At 39.7% G+C, this 19,448-nt stretch overlaps 6 protein-coding genes across 6 annotated transcripts; 1 reads left to right on the forward strand and 5 right to left on the reverse strand.

The window, feature by feature from the left end:
* Positions 1 to 1,829: 1,829 nt before the first annotated feature.
* On the reverse strand, positions 1,830 to 4,181 carry LOC112456297 (U3 small nucleolar RNA-interacting protein 2). Its single transcript, XM_025018753.1, has 8 exons — positions 4,015 to 4,181; positions 3,598 to 3,731; positions 3,439 to 3,536; positions 3,115 to 3,342; positions 2,874 to 2,986; positions 2,603 to 2,799; positions 2,167 to 2,510; positions 1,830 to 2,085 (listed from the first exon to the last, which is right to left on the reverse strand). The coding sequence occupies exons 1-8, from the start codon at positions 4,066 to 4,068 to the stop codon at positions 1,847 to 1,849; spliced, it is 1,407 nt and encodes a 468-aa protein (XP_024874521.1). The 5' UTR covers positions 4,069 to 4,181; the 3' UTR covers positions 1,830 to 1,846.
* A 1,015-nt stretch (positions 4,182 to 5,196) lies between these two features.
* On the reverse strand, positions 5,197 to 7,420 carry LOC112456296 (glutathione S-transferase C-terminal domain-containing protein homolog). Its single transcript, XM_025018752.1, has one exon. It carries the CDS (start codon positions 7,392 to 7,394, stop codon positions 5,685 to 5,687), a length of 1,710 nt encoding a protein of 569 aa, XP_024874520.1. The 5' UTR covers positions 7,395 to 7,420; the 3' UTR covers positions 5,197 to 5,684.
* A 33-nt stretch (positions 7,421 to 7,453) lies between these two features.
* LOC112456299 (protein JTB) lies at positions 7,454 to 8,267 on the reverse strand. The gene is made up of 3 exons (XM_025018755.1): positions 8,070 to 8,267; positions 7,717 to 7,950; positions 7,454 to 7,633 (listed from the first exon to the last, which is right to left on the reverse strand). The coding sequence occupies exons 1-3, from the start codon at positions 8,123 to 8,125 to the stop codon at positions 7,471 to 7,473; spliced, it is 453 nt and encodes a 150-aa protein (XP_024874523.1). The 5' UTR covers positions 8,126 to 8,267; the 3' UTR covers positions 7,454 to 7,470.
* A 69-nt stretch (positions 8,268 to 8,336) lies between these two features.
* On the forward strand, positions 8,337 to 10,799 carry LOC112456298 (POC1 centriolar protein homolog A-like). Its single transcript, XM_025018754.1, has 6 exons — positions 8,337 to 8,502; positions 8,792 to 9,147; positions 9,228 to 9,438; positions 9,501 to 9,700; positions 9,774 to 10,049; positions 10,163 to 10,799. The coding sequence occupies exons 1-6, from the start codon at positions 8,496 to 8,498 to the stop codon at positions 10,466 to 10,468; spliced, it is 1,356 nt and encodes a 451-aa protein (XP_024874522.1). The 5' UTR covers positions 8,337 to 8,495; the 3' UTR covers positions 10,469 to 10,799.
* A 231-nt stretch (positions 10,800 to 11,030) lies between these two features.
* On the reverse strand, positions 11,031 to 11,968 carry LOC112456300 (copper transport protein ATOX1). Its single transcript, XM_025018756.1, has 3 exons — positions 11,769 to 11,968; positions 11,612 to 11,687; positions 11,031 to 11,359 (listed from the first exon to the last, which is right to left on the reverse strand). Exons 1-3 carry the CDS (start codon positions 11,931 to 11,933, stop codon positions 11,232 to 11,234), a joined length of 369 nt encoding a protein of 122 aa, XP_024874524.1. The 5' UTR covers positions 11,934 to 11,968; the 3' UTR covers positions 11,031 to 11,231.
* Positions 11,969 to 12,568: 600 nt separating this feature from the next.
* LOC112456307 (SH2B adapter protein 1) lies at positions 12,569 to 18,236 on the reverse strand. The gene is made up of 6 exons (XM_025018763.1): positions 18,171 to 18,236; positions 17,737 to 18,035; positions 16,204 to 17,087; positions 15,908 to 16,107; positions 15,561 to 15,818; positions 12,569 to 14,431 (listed from the first exon to the last, which is right to left on the reverse strand). Exons 1-6 carry the CDS (start codon positions 18,234 to 18,236, stop codon positions 14,294 to 14,296), a joined length of 1,845 nt encoding a protein of 614 aa, XP_024874531.1. The 3' UTR covers positions 12,569 to 14,293.
* Between the last annotated feature and the right edge of the window lie 1,212 nt (positions 18,237 to 19,448).

Raw genomic sequence — 19,448 nt, forward strand, 5'->3', positions numbered from 1 at the left:
ACATCCGACGAAGAGTTTTCGCGTTATCGCTTAAGGAGTTACGTTACAACGCGCATTTGACAATTTCCCAAACGACAATTTCGCAGAACTAATCGCGGCTGGATGAATGTGAGTAACCATCCTCCCGGAATGTAACACCGATCCATATCTAACGTGCAACGAGCGTCAATTGCATACTAGAGACACGCCTCTCTCCCCGCGTACATATTGTAATGTAACTCTTCCGTCGCGTCTCGGCGAGACGGAAGAAAATCGTCGGGGGGGACAAGCTGTAGCGAAACGGAGTTGGGCGTAGATTAGGATTTCCGATAGCAATAAAACGAACTCGCTCTCGACTATCGTGCAATAAAGCGAACAATGTCCATCGGTCACGGATATCTGTTAGGGAGAAAGCACATTTCAGTTGCGATATAGGAATAAGCGGAGGAATAAGTGATTTATCGAGCGCAGGAGCGAGGACGGAACCAGGAGCCCGCCCAGCTCCGCTCCGTGCGGAGAAAAAAGCGTCGTCGTCGGGTTCAGGCGGTTTTGTCAAGCGCGAGGCTCATTTATTATTAGATCCTAGATTAAAGGCGACTCTTTGATACTTTGATAAATCTGGCTGGTTTCCAAGGCGAGAAAGAGAGAGAGAGAGAGAATTTACGAGGGAAAGAGACTGGCAATCAGGGGGGACGCGACGACTCCGCGAACAGCAAAGGGAAGGGAAAGAGGAGAGACGCGCTACGCCTGTCGCGGAGCGCGTCAATTTACACACGTATCAACCGCGTCAAAGGCCGAACAATTAAATGAGACGGTAACCAAATAAAAGAAATATGAAAAAAAAAGATAATGAGAGACCCCCAAATGTGCGGAGAAAAAAAAAGGAAGCAAACAAGATCCGCCGAACAAGCCCCGAGTCTGCCTCGCGGAAATTAACGCCGGCCTGAAGATAAACAGGGAGAGATTTAATCGAGCGTATTTTTACGGAAGACGATATGTCGCATGAGGACCCTTAAAAAAAAACGCACCGAACAGCACCCTCACGGCCTGGAGAGAGAGAGAAAGAGAGAGCGCGAAGCATTGAAAAAAAAAAAGAGGGAAAAACGTCACGACGGAAGGGTGGTATGCTCCCAATTAAGGATGGCCTATATATCGCACTCGTTTGAAAACTTATCGCAAGAATGCACAAGAAGTAGCGTACGTACACTCGCTGTACTACTGTTTGTTGACTCGAATAAATATGCGGATTAAAGTCGGTTTGGTTTATATGTACACGGTGAGTCCAAGATTCGCGCGAACGGAACGCTGGTGATCGTTCGAACGCTGGAGGCTAGGGAATTGTCTCGTTAACGGGAACGTTACTTGCCGTGGTGTCCATCTCGAGTCGGAATAAAATAACAACAGTGAGGAAAACGCGGAGAAAATCGTTCAGGACGAGCACGAGCGTTCCATGTTGCGATATTGTTATTATACGAATGTACTCAAGACGGTATGGTATACAAGACTAAAACAAGACCTAAAATAGGGACATAATATTTTATAACTCAACTTTTGTACAGAATAAATACTTGTACTGTGGACCAATATTTCTTTCATTTCATTCACATTAGAACCATCGTCGTTGAGTGCACAGATCTCTTATCGCGTTAAGTTTGTCGATATTATAAAGGCAACAGTCGTTCTTATTTTTATATTTAACACAATTATTATTATAAATATTTCTATCGAATTAATTTTATTAAATTTTTTTATGAATATAATTAAAAGTAAAAGGTAAGTAAAGTGTTCAATGATTTATAAAAAAAAAAAAAAAAAAAAAAAAAACTAGTCTATACAGGTAAAAATCTACATAAAATTGATATAAAATTTATTTATTTGTCTTTTGCTTATGCACTAGTGGTATAATAACAATAGCATTCCTCGCTTCAGGTATTCGCCACCAACCTCCATTTCTATGTTCTTTGCCTACACCAGCAATAAGATGATTCCCGTCGGGAGTGAATGCAAGCGCGTTTATGAAACCCGCCAATTTCACTTCAAACAATGGATTTAACGATCTGAAGTTCTCACCGCATTGCCACAACTTGATCGTACCGTCCCGCGATCCTAGAAGTCGTAATTGATTAATTAGTACCAAAAAAGGAACAAATATAGATGCAAATACAAAGATAGAACATGATAATGCACCTGATGCTACTAAATCTGTATTCAATAGTGTGGCGATACTTGAAATCCACATCGGTTGACCATTGGTTTCGTCCTTTCCGTGCGCCTCCGGTACCGAGCACAACGGCTTCTTCTTCATACACCCCCAAACGCAAAGTTGTCCGTCGTCACCGCCGCTGAAAAAATTCTCCTCGTTGATGAGCTTAACCGCGTCAATACTGCTGCCGCCGTTGTGCGCGTTAAATATTAACTGCGACTCTTCGACTATTTTCCATATCCTAATAGATCCGTCGAAACCACCGCTCGTGATGGCGCGCTCTCGTGAAAGTGCGTCGATAGATGTGATAGCGCTCTGGTGCCCGAATCTGTAAGAGAAACGGCAGTCAGAAACAAATTAAAACTAAGTAAATTCATTATATATAAAATAAAAAGCTATTTAACTTGCAAAGTTACTTACAAGGATTCAACATAAGCCATATCGTCTAGATTCCAAACTTTCACGCTCTTGTCTTCAGATGCGGAGTATAACGTGTGAGTATCTTTACGGAATACCAATCCGGATACGGGACCCCTGTGACCTTGTAGATTCTTTATATGATTAAGGGTATCGCCACAGAGCACTTTTATATCTTTACATCCACTATCTCCCACCACCTATAATAAGAAAGAAACTCGTCTTTATGCGCAATTTTTTTACAAACTAAAAAAAAGAATTTATTTAAACTTACGAAAAACTTTCCATCTGTGCTAATTGCCAAACATCGTACAGATTTCATTCCAGGCTTCGTCTTTCCTCTGTTTCCTCTAATAGCTTTTAATTTGACCTTTTCCTTTATTGACCCTACAAGTAATTATCAATTTAGTTCACAAAAAATAAATATGCAACAGATAAGAGTAAACAATAAACATCATCGATTATTTTTAGAACTTTATCTATTATATATCTAAAGTGAAAATTTGTGAACTTACATTTAGCTAAACTGCCATCCTTAGATCCCGAATACAATATATTGCCATCGCTAGAAAGACAAATACAAGTAATGGACAATTTATGTTCTTTACATCTCAATGTTGTAAGCTCACTGTGGCCAACATAATTTATCGCTATAGTTTTCCTTAATCGGCCCTTCTCCTCCAAATATTCCTCGCGCAATCTCCGTGCGACTGCACCCTCTTCAAATTCTGCTCTGTCTTTTTCTATAATGTTGAAAATAAATTTATCATATAAAACTATTTCTTTCTCTTTTCAAAATAGCACAGATCAAACATAAAACATTTCGTTAAATTATGTACCTTCTTCTTCAATTTCTTGAAGACGTTTCTTTACAAGTCTCACACGTTTTTCTTGCGCAGTTTCTTCCTCTTCCTCGGTTTCACTTTGTGCTTCATTTCTGTAAAAAAAAAATCTTATAATGCTCATTAAATCCTTTCAATGTATTTGATTATCGTTACCTTAAATTTTCTTCTGCGAGTTCTTCATCTGTGCTGGCGATACTCTCGTTGTCGTCAAATTTAGGCTTCTTTGATTTCCTCAATTGTTTTGAAGTAGACTGAGCTTTGGATGTCTTACTAAAGTGGCCATTGAGCTAACATAATAAAATTATAAATTACAAATGCTATTGATACATTCTACACAAGAAAAATTATGAACATGAATTGAATTATAGGTATGTCTCAAGATTATTTGATATTTTGATATTTTATAATAAATTTTTTAAAACAAATAATCGATACAATGTGCAAACAATTAATAAGAATCAGGAGAAATACAAAATAATTGTGTTATCTCGAGCGAACTTAATTCTAACCTCCAAGCAAGAGAAAACGTAACACTTTCGAAAAGGGAATAAGATAAATCGGAAAGCTTACTTTACGCTTCTGTGGGCCACCTCCTCGAGCACTACTTCTTATAAAAAACGACATCGCAGTAGCGAAAAATAATTGTCGTAAATTAATAGCTTCTTCACACCACGTGCGTCACGAACAGTTGTTTTGAGCTCCGCATAGCCATCGCCATTTTGCAGGTTACATTTAAGCCCGTATCACATTGCGGGTTGAGATGAGATTGGATTATCAATAGCCGTGTTCAGCAGACACAACTGTTGAGTTCGTCTTATCAACACTCTGCGTTGATTGGTTGGTTCTAAAAGTAAGAGCCAATCACGTTCGACTGCTACTGAGCGGCTTGGTCTGCTGGACGCGCCTAATCAAAATAAAGAAAACTAATCTCAATTTTAATGAAATTTGTTCTGATTGATCAAATTTCAATCCAATCTCAATTTTAATCTGCAGTCGCTGATACGAGCTTTATTATGTAGGTATACTTGCGGACAAAAAGGCTTTTAGTTTCGATATTTTATTGGAAACTTTTCTATTGAAGAGATATATAATTAGAAAAAAGATAGCACAAATTCTAAACTTTACAATTTCAAAAATTTTATTTATTATTGTTCTTTCCTTATCTACATTTAGCAATAAGATTAAAAAATCTACGACCATTATGCTAACACAGTTATACATATAAAATAAAGAAGGAATAATATTAGAGTGCGTTCAGGGAACTTGTAATCACGCTGTAAACGCAAACGCTAGTTTGGGCAAGGCGCTGGCGATTGTGAGCTACTAATGAACATGAAGGGCATTAGCGCAACGTTATGGTGTCTCCTAACAACTGATTTTAAATATGTTTATTGAATAAGGTCGAAGAAATTTATTAACAGCAGTAGCACTTATGGGATGCGAGAGCTAATAGATTCATCATCATTTGAAAGCAATAATAAAGAACTTGAAATTATTTGAATAAATATTTAAAAAATGTATCTATATATAGGTTGCAAAGAGTTATGTAGAAACAATAGTGCGTTAACTGATTAGGAGTTCAAGGCTCCTCTTAGATATTAGTTAGTAATGTAAATAATTTCTTTTCTTTATAAGATGAATTTCTTATTGGATGTGCTAAAATAAAAATGCTTATTACATTCAAAATATTTTGAAAAAGAAAATAATATATATTTAAAAATAATAAATATAAGTAATTAACCAACAATGGAATAAATAATAATAACAATAATTTTATTTAATTAGTCTGAGAAAGTTTAATTTTAAACTGCTCTTGAGATCCGGCATCCTGAAGATATATTTCAACACAGTCCATAATGTCCATATAAGTTCATGATAAATATAAAATCACGTATAATAAAAACATATACAATGTTCATAAATCGAGACAACGCTCACCAGCGTTTACAGAGCTTAGAAACGATAACATTGTTTAGCATTACACCACTACGGGTAAAATAGCGTTTGTAGTATGAAATTTATGTAGAATGAAGTAAATAGCGCTAATAGCACTCACCCAACGCACCCTTTTAAAGATACAATACATAAAATAAATACGTTTTATACATAATAGTCTTCCTATTATAATAAAAAATGTTTTGCATGCTGCTATCAATATATAATTACTGACATAATTAATTAATGTTCTCAATATAAATGCCATTTATTTACAAAAGTCATTCAGCGGACCAATTATCACATCAATTGCCATATGTTAGCTTACCTTTTGGTATGCCAACTAACAAGTGATTCTTAAGTGTGCACGTTTCTGGAATTAATTTACCGAGATGAACTTCATACCCAAATTGTTCGGCGAACAGTTTTCTGTCCGTGTCTATAACTGTCATACATCTATAGCCTTGCTTAGTCTTAACATTCAGTTCGTCATGCGTTTGATCCGCTGCATGACTCAGGTATGAGTATTCTTTATTGTTAACGCACTCCTTGAAAACCTCGCTTCGCGGATACGTTAGCTGATGGCAGTCCTGCAACGAGCCGTAACAGCAAGGGCAACACACGAAAATCGCGTTCTTCCGTATGCAACATTGAATAACCAGGTCCGTCGCCAAACCGCAAGCGTGTAACGACGTGCCGATGTCGAAATCTCCCTTGAAATAATCCAAGTTACACTGGCAAAACTTTACGTTCGTCAAGCTCAGCCTTTGGACCCTCTTCTTGGCTCTGTTCAAAGACTCCTCTTTGTTTTCCAGCAGAATAACCGTGCAACGTGGCAGCAAGTATGCTATCAATATTCCCAAATGGCCGCTACCCGAACAGAAATCTACAATAGTATCTCCCGCCTTCGCCAATTTCAGGACGGGTTTACATAAATTCTGCAGTTGCTCCTGCTTTCGCCGCAGCCTCGAAAGTGGCAACGAACCGCCTTCTGGGGTGGCATCAAAAGGAACGTCGGACCAGTCGAGGTTTACTTCCACGCCAAATGGCTTAACGTCAAGCTGCATTGAAATCTTCATGCCTTCGACCAACTGCAACGAATGTTCTATATCATCTTGTCTCGTGTAGATGCGGTTTTTTGGTTTGTAGCGTTTAGGATCGCTCTTGTACAAGCTTTCGTTTACTACAACTGGAAGTGTATAATGGAGTGCATCTGAATTATGGCTCTTTGATAGAGGTAGACAACTTAGGCATTTTATTATGAAGTGATCTTCCAACATTCTGTCGTACCATTTGGCTGTTAAGGGTACCAGTTTCGATATCATCTGGCTCGAAAATGTATTCAGTAGAATGTGCATGCATACAAATATAATTATGTCGGATAACGTAATACACGCACCTTCCGCATACGTGTGTTCCGGCAGACCGGTCTTATCCTGCCTAGTTATATCGAGCGCAGCAAACTTTTTGCACATTTTATACTTATACAAATTGTGCAATCTAACCGGCTGCGACATGTGGCATTCGAATCTGGCTAAGCTAACGGGCAGTTCGGATTTTTCTAAATCCTTTGTATCTAAAGACTTGAGCGTTAAAATTAAATCGATCTCGCAGAATTTAGTCCACACGCTTGCCTCGGAGCAAGCCATCAAGCAGGAGCCCTTGAAACCTAACAACTTATTACAATCATGCGTTGAATACTCCGGACTTGCGCTTTTCACAATCTGTCGTAATACCGTACACAAACCAGCCATGCAGCTATCTTCATTTACAGCGACATTCGGTAATTCGCACGAGCTCGCGTAACAAGGTACCTCGCTTACATTGACAATTTCGTAGACAAAATTCGTGAGATCTATCGTGTACGCTTGTTCAGTTAAATCCTGCTTACTCGGTATTAGCTTGATGCTAATTGAAGACTCGCAATACTTTATGGTAAAAAGAGTTACCACCGTTTCTATCGGAGCGAGGCACAAGTCCGCCGTAGAATATATCGCTAAATACACTTCATTCATTTCTCTGTCTCTCTGTGCCTTTCTTAAACGAGCGGTAGAAGTGTACTCTTCTATGTCGACTCTCGACTCCCAGCATTCACACACTAATTCGCAATTGTTTAGCTACTTTCCTGATTATTCTCTGTCTCAATATGATCTCTCTCCAATATACTGTGAAGCAAGAGACGATCGCCGCAGCAAGCATGAAACCCTCGAACTTCCAGAATGCCCTTTCTTCCAGCCAAGCCACTTTGTCGCAACTGCAATACAAATATGTGGAAATGCAGCGTATAAAGCTAAGTAGATATAGCAAATCCTGGTAGTAGTTAAAGCGTAGTCCTACCTTCTCGTTATTGTTTCACCACTCTTGCATTTCAGCACTTCCTTATATCTCGCGTGAACACAAACGCCGATGCTCTCGCTAGCAATCTCGAAGGCCGTGCATGGATGGCACTCGGATATCACCTCGTACTCCTCGCCAGAGATGCAGGAGGAATTGTTCTCGTAGTTGTCAACGTAAAGCTTGCTCGAGCTGCTCGTCCAATGGCTCTCGATAATTAGCGCTAAAACCGTTAATCTGTGGGGAATGCAAAGTTGCACAAAAAATTAAGTCAGTCTCCGCAAACGTTTTGCTCGATGCAGTTACGAGCCTGTGCCAACCTGTTATTTAGCACGGAAAATATATGAGATACTAACCCTCCTAAGAATGTAATACCTAATAACATTCGCCTCTTCGTGCAAGATTCGATCATCTCGGATTTCTGCTTTCGATTATCACGCTCTTTTTTTTTGGAGTTTGTTCTCTCGGCTAAGAGAAACTTAGTGCCTTCGGCCCCACCCTGGAACCATACGACACAACGATGCTTGATCCAGATGATTATCACGCTCTACTCTAAAATTGAGGTTAAGGGTCCACTGCACATATACGATCTATACTTTCTTGCTTGAGAAAGCGTAGTACTGTGGCTCCCTCGCAGCCTGAAATCCATTCGGGGTTTCAAAAAGAAGAAGAAGAAGAAACAACAAACAAACACTCCACAGACTCCACTGAGCATCGTTCTTGCATGGGAAGTGAAACCAAGTCAAAGTTGATAATATTCGGACGCGAATCTTTTCGATAAGATGCTCCGTAAGTAAAATAATATCGTTATGAAAAATATCCCCTCGCTTATAATGAAAAGATATGAGCAGGGATATTAGTTATTATATATTAGTTATTATATGCTGTACTAACTCCTAACATTTATTTTTGTAATATGATCCGACTTATGACAAAAAACTAGTATATCAACTTAAATCTTAACTTAAATCAGAACTCTATCTTTTGCTATTTATTATCGCGTGTGATCTCACTGCATATTTTTATTTACTTTGTTTTATTTCTTCTAATATTATGGATTACTTTATTGCACTGCCAGAAGAAACCCCGGAAGAGACCACCTGCGAGCCTGCGTACCAAGGATACTTCGAAGGTCATCACAATGCAATTACAGCTTTAAGCTTTCATCCAAATGCTGATCGACTCATATCGAGTAGCCTAGACAAAACAGTAATGATGTGGCAATTGAGACATTCGTTGCCGGCTTACAAGTTCAAAGCCCACGCAGAAAGTGTCTTGGACGTGTGCTATTCGCCAAACGGAGACCTTATGGCCAGTGCTTCAAAAGATACATCTGTGAGAATTTGGGTTCCTAAAATTAAAGGATATTCGTTGGACTTTAAAGCTCACAGCTCTGCCGTGAAATCAGTACAGTTCAGTCCAACTGGAGAAGAGGTATAATTCTCGCATTTAATTACAATTTATCACTGATCTTGCTGTAAGTGACTTACATAATTATTTATCGGTATGTTTAGCTGGTCACCGCATCGAACGACAAAAGTGTCAAGTTATGGTTAGCACGTCACAGAAGATTTCTCATGTCGTTTATAGGACATACGTATTGGGTCAATTGCGCTAGGTTTTCTCCCGATGGTAAACTTTTGGTATCGTGCAGCGATGACAAAACGATAAAAGTATGGGACATTATCAGTGCGCGATGTGTTAAAACTTTTAACGAGATAAAAGGTTTGTTGAGCACATCGTAATTTCGTAGTTCAGAAATATAGAGAAAATTTTTGCTATGTTAGCCCCCGCTACATACGTGGAATTCCATCCAAACGGTACGACTATCGGATCGGCAAACGAGGACGCGTGTATTAAACTGTACGATCTGAGAACAAATTCTTTATGTCAGCATTATGCTGCTCATAAAGGACCTGTGAATATGATCAAATTCCATCCAACGGGTAATTTCATGTTAACAGCTTCGGATGACTCGACAATGAAGGTAGGTTTAAGACTTTGATTTTATATAGTGGTTTCAATAAATTATTACATTTACTGATAGCAATGTCGGCTAGATTTTAGATGTCCTAGAAGGCCGTCCAATTTATACTCTCAAGGGACATCATGTTGGTGTAACATCCGTAGCATTTTCAAAAGACGGTAAGCTTTTTGCTTCTGGTGGCACGGACCGACGAATTCTAATATGGAAGTCTAATTTGTGTATGGATGGCCAAATCGAAAAGATTCCTACACAGTTAATGCCTTCTACCATCAAATTGGATGATATGAGTGAAAAATCGAACAGCGACGAACGTAAAGAAATTGTACACAAGAAGCGGAGCCAAGAAAAAGTAATTATTTAATGTGCAAGTATAATCTATCAAACTATACAAAGAAACGATTGCATTTTATTAAAAAAGCTTTATATTAGGAACTGTTAATTTTATAAGATATTTTATTTCAGTATTTATCAGACACGGTTAAAAAATTGCATCTGAGATCAGACGACAGATTTTGTGAAGGATCATCAACAAGAAAGACTAAACCTGAAATAGTCAACGTGAGGAATATTGAATCTTCTGAAAGAGATTGTGTAGCAAATGTGCTAATCCCACAAGATCAGACATCGCCTGATGCACCTTTGTCTAATCAATCCATTAAAACAGTAGAAGCACTCTGTGATCAAGTACAATCATTACATGATACTGTTAATGTACTAGAACGACGAATGACAACATTAGAAGAGACGCTTAATTACAAGCTTCCTTAGCTGTTAGCTTAGCATTCCAATCACTTGGAATAACGTGTGTCTGATGTGTATGTATGTGTGCAATGTTGACTTAATATGGAAAACGGGATTATAATTGATAAGTTTTATCAATCGTGCATATTACAAAGATCATGAAAATTTACTGACAACTAGTATTCCAATGCCTTATTTTATAGATACTCAGTCAGAAATGATTAATCAAATCTACGTGAATTTGACGTCGATGAATTATTGAATACTGATTGATATCATTTTTACCTCATCATAAAATTGTTTTTATATTAATTACGAATATTTCTGTAAGATTTCTATGTCTCGACCAATTCCATGTCAAGTGTACAATATATGTATCAGTATATGTATGTTGCCTATTGCGCTTTCCGATTTTGCATTGATTCGATGTAGAGTAGAAGTTTTACAATAGAAGTTTTACAGAAATATTTGCAATTGCTCAATTAAAACGTACATGTATTATACAAAAATCATTGTAACGAGATCGAAGATGACAAGAATATCACCTAGTATTCAACATCGACGAAGTCGAGAAATAAAAACTGCTTAAGATAATACAAGACATTTTATGCATGACCATAAATACGCTATTTTTGTACTTTTGTATATATACGAATAAGTAATTAAAGTGTGACTTTTTTTCTTTTTATAGGAAAGATACAATGTAAAAAATATCTTTGTTATAATATATGCCTGACATATTTAGCAGCACCTGTTACAATCACATCACTCTTCAAATCACTCCTTTTCCTCAATGGGTCTCTAAAAATTGGCATGTTTTTCCCGTTTTCTTGATTATTTCCAAAATCTCATCCGAACCAAGCGCAGTAGTCACGAGCACCTTCTTCCCTGGTAGATCTATCTTGATGTCGTCGACACCTAGGTATCATACGATATATTTTTACTAAAATTATAATTGTATAATTTTTATGACACTTCCACCCTCCTTACACAATGTGTAAAGAGGTGGAAGTGTCAAACATAGAAAGAGGTGTTTAACCTCATCTCATACGTTTCGTTAATTTTTGCAGAATTAACGTTTTCAAAGGTGTCGATAAAATAATATATTTGTGGAACCCAAGCGTGCATACACACACGGAAACACTTTCGATCGCAAATATTCTCAAGTACCTGCTTTTTTCCTGAGCACGTTTTGCACAGCAGTCGAGCATCCCTCGCACGTCATTTCAACACTGAATTCGTGCACCTTGTAAACAGATCGCTCGTCAAACGTCGTCTACATTGTTTTAATTTTATTTGAGACTATAGAATATCGTTTTGTTGTTACCTGAGCTGCCATAATAACGAGATACGTCTCCGGGAATCGACGTGTCAAACAAGTTATTTTCCAAATCGGGTGGACGAAGTGGGATGTGGGGTCGCTGTGAAAAATGTTTATGCAACAGAATCTTATCTGCAGCTGTACCGTAAACGATAACGTATGTATGTACATACATATATCGTGCGCTGACCGTTTCTAATTGCAAAGTAACTGTATTTACTATTTATACCGAAACGACTGGTAACCATGCTCGATAAAAACAATCCCGAAAAAATCTGCGAGAGAATATCCGGTTTACAAGTCGATGTCACAAAGATATTTCATATTGGGCGCGTTCAGCAGACCAAGCCGTTGAGTAGCAGTCAAACGTGATTGGCTCTTACTTTTAGAACCAACCAATCAACGCAGAGCGTTGATAAGACGAACTCAACAGTTGTGTCTGCTGAACGCGGCCATTAATTTTGCGTAGGACCGCCGCTTTTTTTAAAAAAACACAAATATTTGTCTCGAAACATTAAACGCGTTGTCGTTATTAAAAATCATATTCTAGGGCTATATTTACCAGAAAAGTTACTTTGCACATGTACTTGATTCTTTATTATAAACAAGAATAGCTCAGAAGTTAAATTCTTTCAATTGTAAATAAAAAATTCGTGAAAATATTCCTGTGAACTAATTTTAATCACGTAAATACACCCTTTTGAAAGTTAAATAACTAATGATTGTATGTAATTACTAGGAAAATGATAAAATATTATCATCTTCCTATGCAATTCTTCAATCTAATAAGTACTATAAATAAACACTCTCTGGGGATTCAGTTTTTATTTTCATCCTTGCATCTTGACATAAGGTAGAAAAGTATTACGGTTGAATGCCTAGTAGTTGTCAAACTCTCTGTATACCTCAGAACTGTCCTTTCAGGCTGCGGCTACGCGAGGAACGAGCTTACATCCTACTTACAGCATGGATTTTGCGAGCATTTCGGCTAAAGGATGAACTTGTGATACAGTTTTTTTTCCAGATCGACTATAAATTTTCCCTACGTTTTTTCTTCTCTTCCTGTTTTGGGACCGCGACGGAAGTTTTCTATTCCTACAACTTTTCGATGGCGAGTAGCGAGTGAAATGTACAAATGTGTGATAAAATTTGTCCCTGTTGTATCTATACGATTGTTCTCACGAATGAGAACATATAGACTTGCACGGACGGCGACGGGATTATTGGATGCCTTGTGCGAATGAGAGATCTTATCACAGTAATCAGTTCGGCTCGTACTGAGAGAATACCTGCTTTGCTCGTTTTCATCTAATCGGATACTCTGTCGATCATCGCTCTCTATCATGCGTGTACCACTCATCCATACATTTGTCTATAGTCTAATTTTGCACACTCAGTCATATTGCTCTATGATGTTAGTGATAATCCTTAGTCGTTACACAATTTGTTAATACACTTTTCGATACGCCTATCGAATATGGTTTTTGCTATTTTTCCGCAGGGATACACGATGGGATCATACTTACTGTAGCTCGAAAAGCTTTGTCCTTTCCGTTCATCCCGAATGATAGCATAGTTGTATCCTTTTTTCTCTCCCTTCTTGTTATTCGCCTGACACATGGGAAGGGGGGAGGAAATTCATACACTGATTTTTACACCGACGAGGACCGGGGTAATTTATAAATATCGCAGCTTGTTTTACGCTTATCGATGGTTATAGGGCCATGTCTCTTACATTTATTCGCCCAAACGAAGCATTGGGATTAGTGACAACAATGCGGCTGAAATGCAATTTTGTATAACAAATTGTACTCGTGACGAAGCGGGGTTTAAAGTATTTTAGCTTTAGCTTTGGCGCATTTGTCAATCGGATCGGGGACGATCCGAAAGACACATATGGGGATTGCAATATACTGGCAGTCCGTAATTCGCAATTTCGGAGACTATCATTCCCCAATTACATATACATATGTTTTTACAATGTTATGTGTATTAATTAAGCGGTGTAACGAGACTCGAGATCTTTCATTAAAATATATATCCGTTCTCTCAGTAAAAATATATGAGGAGGCTATTAGTTCGGTCTTGGTGAAAAGACGAGTCACAGATACATGCAAACCTGCGCGAGAGAGCTCCGTGGAATGCTACGGCATCAACGGGTGTGGGAATAATTTGAGCACGACGTTATGCGAAATGATCATCGATAACTGAGACTCGTTTTGATGGTAATCTATTCTATTTCTTAGTATTCGATGTAAATGCGATGCAAACACGTTGCGATGTAAATCATAAAAGTATAATCTCGAATGCTGAACGCAAGAGTCAATGGATTGGAAGATGGTAATATTCCAAAAAGAAAAATGCAATTTTTTTTTTGTACTAGTAAAGAGATGCGCTTTGTCGCAAACGGTGGTATATGGCGTGACGCAATTCTGGAGATAAAAACTGCGATTACTTCGTCATATTGTTCACACTCAGTCCGTCGGACTGACCGGATTATAGCCTGATGGCGGGTTAGCGTGAATCCAGCGTCAGAGAAAGCTGTAAGTGTTCTGAACCGCTCTGCCAGTGGACGAAGCCGAGCCTTGTTGTTCCGCAATGGTGCTCTGTTGTTCTAGTCTCTCCAACGATTCCACACGCGTTCTTATAGAACCACCATAAGTGCGTACCTATTTTATTAACATCTCGTTAAGTATCGATAAATATTCTTAATCTTGCTATCTTATCAGAAGTTTCTCTTAAAGTTTCTGGATGTTAGAACTAATATAAAATATACACATATCTCAATGTCAGAAAAAGACTTGTCAATATTTCAGGAAATAAAACTAATTGTTGGTTACGGTATAAAAGAAATTTAATTTTGTGATAATTGAAAAAAATTACATGATCTAGATTCACCATAAGAAATATTGACGAAAATTTTTCTAACATTTTTGCAGAAATACATATAAGCAAATAGGATATTTCACGTCCAGAATATTAATATTATTCTATTCACAGTGGTGCTTTTATATAACTTCCTAATATTAATGTTGCCAGTGATTTAATTTTAAAAGTATAAAATTTAAAATTATATAGGGTGCTAATTGGATATAATGATTTCTGGACGCTCCTTTATTGCTTAAAGCAAGGTTGTAACATAAATCTCTTATAACATAATGAAGCACACCAGAAATTTCAAGAAAAAGCTTTTACTAAAAGCGAGCTCCTTGTCCCACGGTCATGTTTCTCTGAATACTATATAATTCTCACACATTTATATCATTCAAAACTTTTCACAAAAATTTCATCACATGGCGATAATTTTGCATATTTAGGCGAATGATATACAAATTTAATCAAATCATTATTTAAAAAATAATAAATAAGTAAAAGATATAAAAGTGTATTGTAACATAACATACCTTGGATAAGAAAATTAGAAAAAGTATACATATGAAAGTAAGGAATTTTTAATAACACATTATTTGCCCTTTTTTGGAGTATATATTTTTTGAACATACTATATTAAATAAATTATAACAAATATCAGATTTTGCGGAAAAAAGAATACATAAATAGGGGTTGCGTTGCATTTAACTTTGTATATCAATCTACACAAATTTCCATCAAGTTTCCAGCGAGTTTACACAAATGCAGACACCGATTAAATCTGTCCTGTCATCATCGACCATACGATAAATATGGGCGCTCTTTAGCTGGTTATCTACTCACTGTCTGTAGATTAGACTTCAGACTGTGGGTGTTGGCCACTCGCGCTCACACAAGAGGAGTTAGACTTCCACTGCAGACTCTTACTTCTCTGGGCTCCAGAGCTGCCGGAGGTCTCCTCTCTTGCGACTGTTGCACATTCGAGCCACTCGCCACGTTATGGTGTCCCGATCGCGATGCGTGGTTCGTCGCCACTACATACTCTGTTAAAGTAACATCCGCAGTCCCGCCAGATTCGAGTGGTATCGCATTCTGGCGAAAGTGTTCGAGCATATCGTATATCGCAGGAAAGCATAGATGTTGGACTCGGCAATGACCTTGATCATTTAACGTCATCCGTAAATGCTGTAATGAAAATAATACGTGTTTAATGATGAAACATTGTTTAATTATTCATCGTGTTATTAAGCGTTGAAGATGATCTCTGTAGTTACTTTTGCTCTTCCTTGGAAATTAAAAGTTAACACAAATTCGCCTTTTCTAGTCTCGCTCTGCCGAACCAGGAACACCCCGTGACCGTTAGCTGCACTATGCAACACAAGCTGCGCAGCGTCCGAGCGAGGAAGGGTGCCATGAAACCACGGGTATTCTCGTAAGCTACTCGATAAATCCAGCTCGCCTTCATTAGCAGGCACTGCGGGCAAACAAATGTATGAATTTTTTTATTTATTCTGAATTATACTTGCCTGACGACGTTCATTCTTGTAATTCGCACAAATTTATTCCTTACTTTGCTCGATTTCTTGCTGAGAGGAACATAATTCTAGATTACTACTGCTGCGCATATGGAGTCTCGGAGGTAATTCCGGCGGATTGGCCTGCGAGTCGTCGCCGTGTTCATGACCAGCGGATCGGAAGCTCTTACTCGCCGAGTTGGCTCGTAATCGATCACTGTCGGATCCGATAGCCAGCGAACCGTGGCCCAGGGAATCGCCTAAAGAGTCACCCGGTCCGGAGCCAGGAACGCTGGAGCTTTGCTGCACCGTTCGCATGCAATACCTAATCGTCGCCAACCACGATTTCATGTCGTTCGAGTCGTGCGCCTCGATGACAAATTCCATATTTTGGGTCTTCAGGACGAACGTGTTCTCGTGATCCGGCATTTCCAGCGCCGTGGTCTCCCTCGCTTCCGTTATCGCCGAGCAAAAGACGCCGCTCCGCGGTTTCACTGCCTTCGGCGGGGAATAGAACTCCAACATGTAGCCACCGATGGCCTTTATCAAAGCTAGCCGTGACTTTTCCCATTTCTGCGTCCCGTCTATGTTCTCCCCCATCAAGGAATTAACGATTCCCTCCTTACGGCATTCCACCACGATTTTCGACAACTTTGCCTTGGAGTGTTTATCCTTGCGGTGTTCACTGTAGGACAATTCGACCTCGTCGCTCTGTTGCTTGTGGAAGAAACTCTTGCCCTTTTTAAGTCCCTTAAAGGACAATCTGCGGAAGAAAGGTTTGTGGGCGGGCTTCGGCGACACTGCCTCCCCGTCATGTTCAGAATAGTCGCTGAATTCCTCGTGCGAGGACGCACGCACCGGTGCATTAGTATTTTGGCTCGCAACGTTTACGTCTCTTTCATTGGCTATCACGCTCCTAGTGTCATGCAACGATAGCGATCTAAAAAAGATACAAGAACAACGTTACTATTATACGAATAACATAAAAGCTTTCGAAAAAGAACAATTATTCAATAAAATGTATACGTTCTTATGACATATAAGTAATAAAACTAAAATTATAAACAATTCCTTGTTTAAAATAAGAAGTTAAATTCTAGGTTTTTCTATCCTCTTCTTATACGCCATTTAACGCCATTAAAATATCTTTGTATTTTCTACATTTTTGTGAAATTTATAACAAACACAAGCACCTAATTTGCAAACTAACTTATTTCTCATTTTCCTTCACAAATTATTATTTAACCGAAAGCTGCGCACGAAACTCAAGCCTTTCCTCCGATCGTTCGCCATTCAGGCGATTACTCCAATGTTTACTTCCTGACGTGCGAGACTAGTACTTACTACGTTTACGCGAGCGTTACTTCTGTAGTAACTTACGACGTAATTCCTTCGCGCAAACGGGATTTTGTAGTAATTTACGATAATTTACTCCGCGTAAACGAGTGATATATCGTAAGTTACTACAGAATAAGTAACGCTCGCGTAAATGTAGTATAGGTTAATGATCTCTCCACTACCGCTCTATACTCTACGTGACAGCCGTGCGAGACGGCCGTGCGTAAAAAAAAAAGGCCGCGCGTTCGCACCTCACGCTCTGCCGCAGGTACTCGCTCTCGAAGTGCTCGCAGAAGCTCTCGACGAACTTGCGGAGGAAGTCGCGATGCGAGAGATTGGCGCGGGTGCTCTCGGGCAGGTTCAAGCTAACGTAGGCGCAGAAAGCCTTGGCGAAGTCGGAGGCTGAGGCGCGGGCGTGTCTCTCGCAGAACTCGATCCAGCCGGTCGCTGCTTCCGGCGACGCGGCGGTCGCCGTGGACGACGTGGCCGTCGTCGTAACCGGTGCCGTCGCCGCTGTCGTCGCCGTCACCGTCGCCGCCGCCGCCGCCGCCGTCGTCGCCGTCACCGTCGTCGTCGTCGTCGTCGTTGACGTTGACGCGATCTCCGTAGCTATCGTCGTCGTTGCCGACGGCGTCGTCGTCGTCGTCGACGTCGACGTCGTTGTTATCGGCGACGTCGTCGTTACCGTCGCGCTAATCGCCGGCGGTATCGCGGTGCTCGCTGTCGGCGTGCTCGCGGCGTAAACACTCATTACCGGCGTCTGGCTCGCGTAGGGGGCGGAAGATCTCCCCCCCCTTGTGCCGCCACGGCTGCTCCGCTGATGCTCCGAGGGTCCCTTCACGATCGCGAACGTCGTCGTCGCCGTTGTTGAGGGTGACCGTGACCGAAGGACATAGCACACCCCGCGAGAGAGTCTTTCGCTCCTCGTCTCCTCGTTAAACTTCACTCGCGTCTACCGTCTACCTGCGACGGCCGCGACGGTCTCTCCTGACTCCTCTCCCTCCCCGTCTGCCCTATCTGTCTCTTTCGTCTGTACCTCCCGCCGCCGCCGCCGCCGCTGCCGCCGCCGGGTAAACGATAGGGATCATCGGCGACTTTTGTCCGAGATTTCACGCCGGCGACCGCGCGTCGATCTTATCGCGCGCGTGCCACAGTCAAGGACTCGCACGCGTGATACTCGCGCGTTCGTAACCGTCGTACAGGCATTACGAAGCACACGACCACACGCGCGAAATGCGTGATATATAAGTACGCGCGACTCGCGAATACCACTGCAGCGGCGCAGCGCACTCTGCTCCACTCTGCTCTCTCTCTTTCTTTCTTTCTCTTTTTGTCTTCTGTCTTTCTGCGTTAAGGCGGTCGCATGGTCCGTGGTCCCCGCTCTTCCGCACATGGAAATCCACATTTACATCTTCCCCGTCACCCTATCAGAATTGGGCGTGCTCGTATTTGTGCACCTGCAATCTTGATGTTAATTATTTGACCTTATGTAGCGCGTGGAAAGATTTCTTATATTTTCTCAGAAGTTTTCTAAGAATTTGTCATATTTTAGATATTTAGATTTAGGAAAAAATATGTAAAATTTCTTTAGATTACTGTCAGAAATAATTGGATAAAGATTTTTAAATTAATTAATACTTTCAGCATTTGTATGAAAAAGCTTAAATTCTAATAAATTGCGCGGATTTTCTCATATTTATTCAAATTTCTATAAAGATGTGTGTTGGTGTGAATTTAATTAAGATCTAAAAAATTTCATTATTTCTATGAAAATTTTAATTAATATAATACGAAAAGTTTTGATTTTTTTACCAGAGATAAATATATGTCATTTATTTAAACTTAAAATGCTCTTTTTTCATTGAAATGCGAGTATTTCTCAAAAATTTGATTTTGCAGGGGTATGATTTACTTATAGCGTTTTTTCTTGGCTGCACTATCGCCTACTAGTGCAACACTAGTG

The sequence above is a fragment of the Temnothorax curvispinosus genome, unplaced genomic scaffold, assembly GCF_003070985.1.
Source record: "Temnothorax curvispinosus isolate PA1 unplaced genomic scaffold, ASM307098v1 QBEX01006738.1, whole genome shotgun sequence".
NCBI lineage: Eukaryota > Metazoa > Arthropoda > Insecta > Hymenoptera > Formicidae > Temnothorax > Temnothorax curvispinosus.

What these genes read in the sequence shown, in the direction of transcription:
- LOC112456300 (XM_025018756.1), bottom strand. Translation starts at nt 11,933, where the DNA reads ATGTACATACATACGTTATCGTTTACGGTACAGCTGCAGATAAGATTC. An exon ending in TCGTTATTATGGCAGCTCAG is followed by an intron (nt 11,688 to 11,768) that starts GTAACAACAAAA and finishes TCTGTTTACAAG; the next exon opens with GTGCACGAATTCAGTGTTGA. An exon ending in CGTGCTCAGGAAAAAAGCAG is followed by an intron (nt 11,360 to 11,611) that starts GTACTTGAGAAT and finishes TATGATACCTAG; the next exon opens with GTGTCGACGACATCAAGATA.
- LOC112456296 (XM_025018752.1), bottom strand. Translation starts at nt 7,394, where the DNA reads ATGAATGAAGTGTATTTAGCGATATATTCTACGGCGGACTTGTGCCTC.
- LOC112456299 (XM_025018755.1), bottom strand. Translation starts at nt 8,125, where the DNA reads ATGATCGAATCTTGCACGAAGAGGCGAATGTTATTAGGTATTACATTC. An exon ending in GGTATTACATTCTTAGGAGG is followed by an intron (nt 7,951 to 8,069) that starts GTTAGTATCTCA and finishes CATTCCCCACAG; the next exon opens with ATTAACGGTTTTAGCGCTAA. An exon ending in GGTGAAACAATAACGAGAAG is followed by an intron (nt 7,634 to 7,716) that starts GTAGGACTACGC and finishes TTTGTATTGCAG; the next exon opens with TTGCGACAAAGTGGCTTGGC.
- LOC112456307 (XM_025018763.1), bottom strand. Translation starts at nt 18,236, where the DNA reads ATGAGTGTTTACGCCGCGAGCACGCCGACAGCGAGCACCGCGATACCG. An exon ending in TCAGCAAGAAATCGAGCAAA is followed by an intron (nt 16,108 to 16,203) that starts GTAAGGAATAAA and finishes GTTTGCCCGCAG; the next exon opens with TGCCTGCTAATGAAGGCGAG. An exon ending in ATTTCCAAGGAAGAGCAAAA is followed by an intron (nt 15,819 to 15,907) that starts GTAACTACAGAG and finishes TTTTCATTACAG; the next exon opens with CATTTACGGATGACGTTAAA.
- LOC112456298 (XM_025018754.1), top strand. An exon ending in TCAGTCCAACTGGAGAAGAG is followed by an intron (nt 9,148 to 9,227) that starts GTATAATTCTCG and finishes CGGTATGTTTAG; the next exon opens with CTGGTCACCGCATCGAACGA. An exon ending in CGGATGACTCGACAATGAAG is followed by an intron (nt 9,701 to 9,773) that starts GTAGGTTTAAGA and finishes AATGTCGGCTAG; the next exon opens with ATTTTAGATGTCCTAGAAGG.
- LOC112456297 (XM_025018753.1), bottom strand. Translation starts at nt 4,068, where the DNA reads ATGTCGTTTTTTATAAGAAGTAGTGCTCGAGGAGGTGGCCCACAGAAG. An exon ending in GTGGCCCACAGAAGCGTAAA is followed by an intron (nt 3,732 to 4,014) that starts GTAAGCTTTCCG and finishes TTATTATGTTAG; the next exon opens with CTCAATGGCCACTTTAGTAA. An exon ending in TCAAGAAATTGAAGAAGAAG is followed by an intron (nt 3,343 to 3,438) that starts GTACATAATTTA and finishes TCAACATTATAG; the next exon opens with AAAAAGACAGAGCAGAATTT.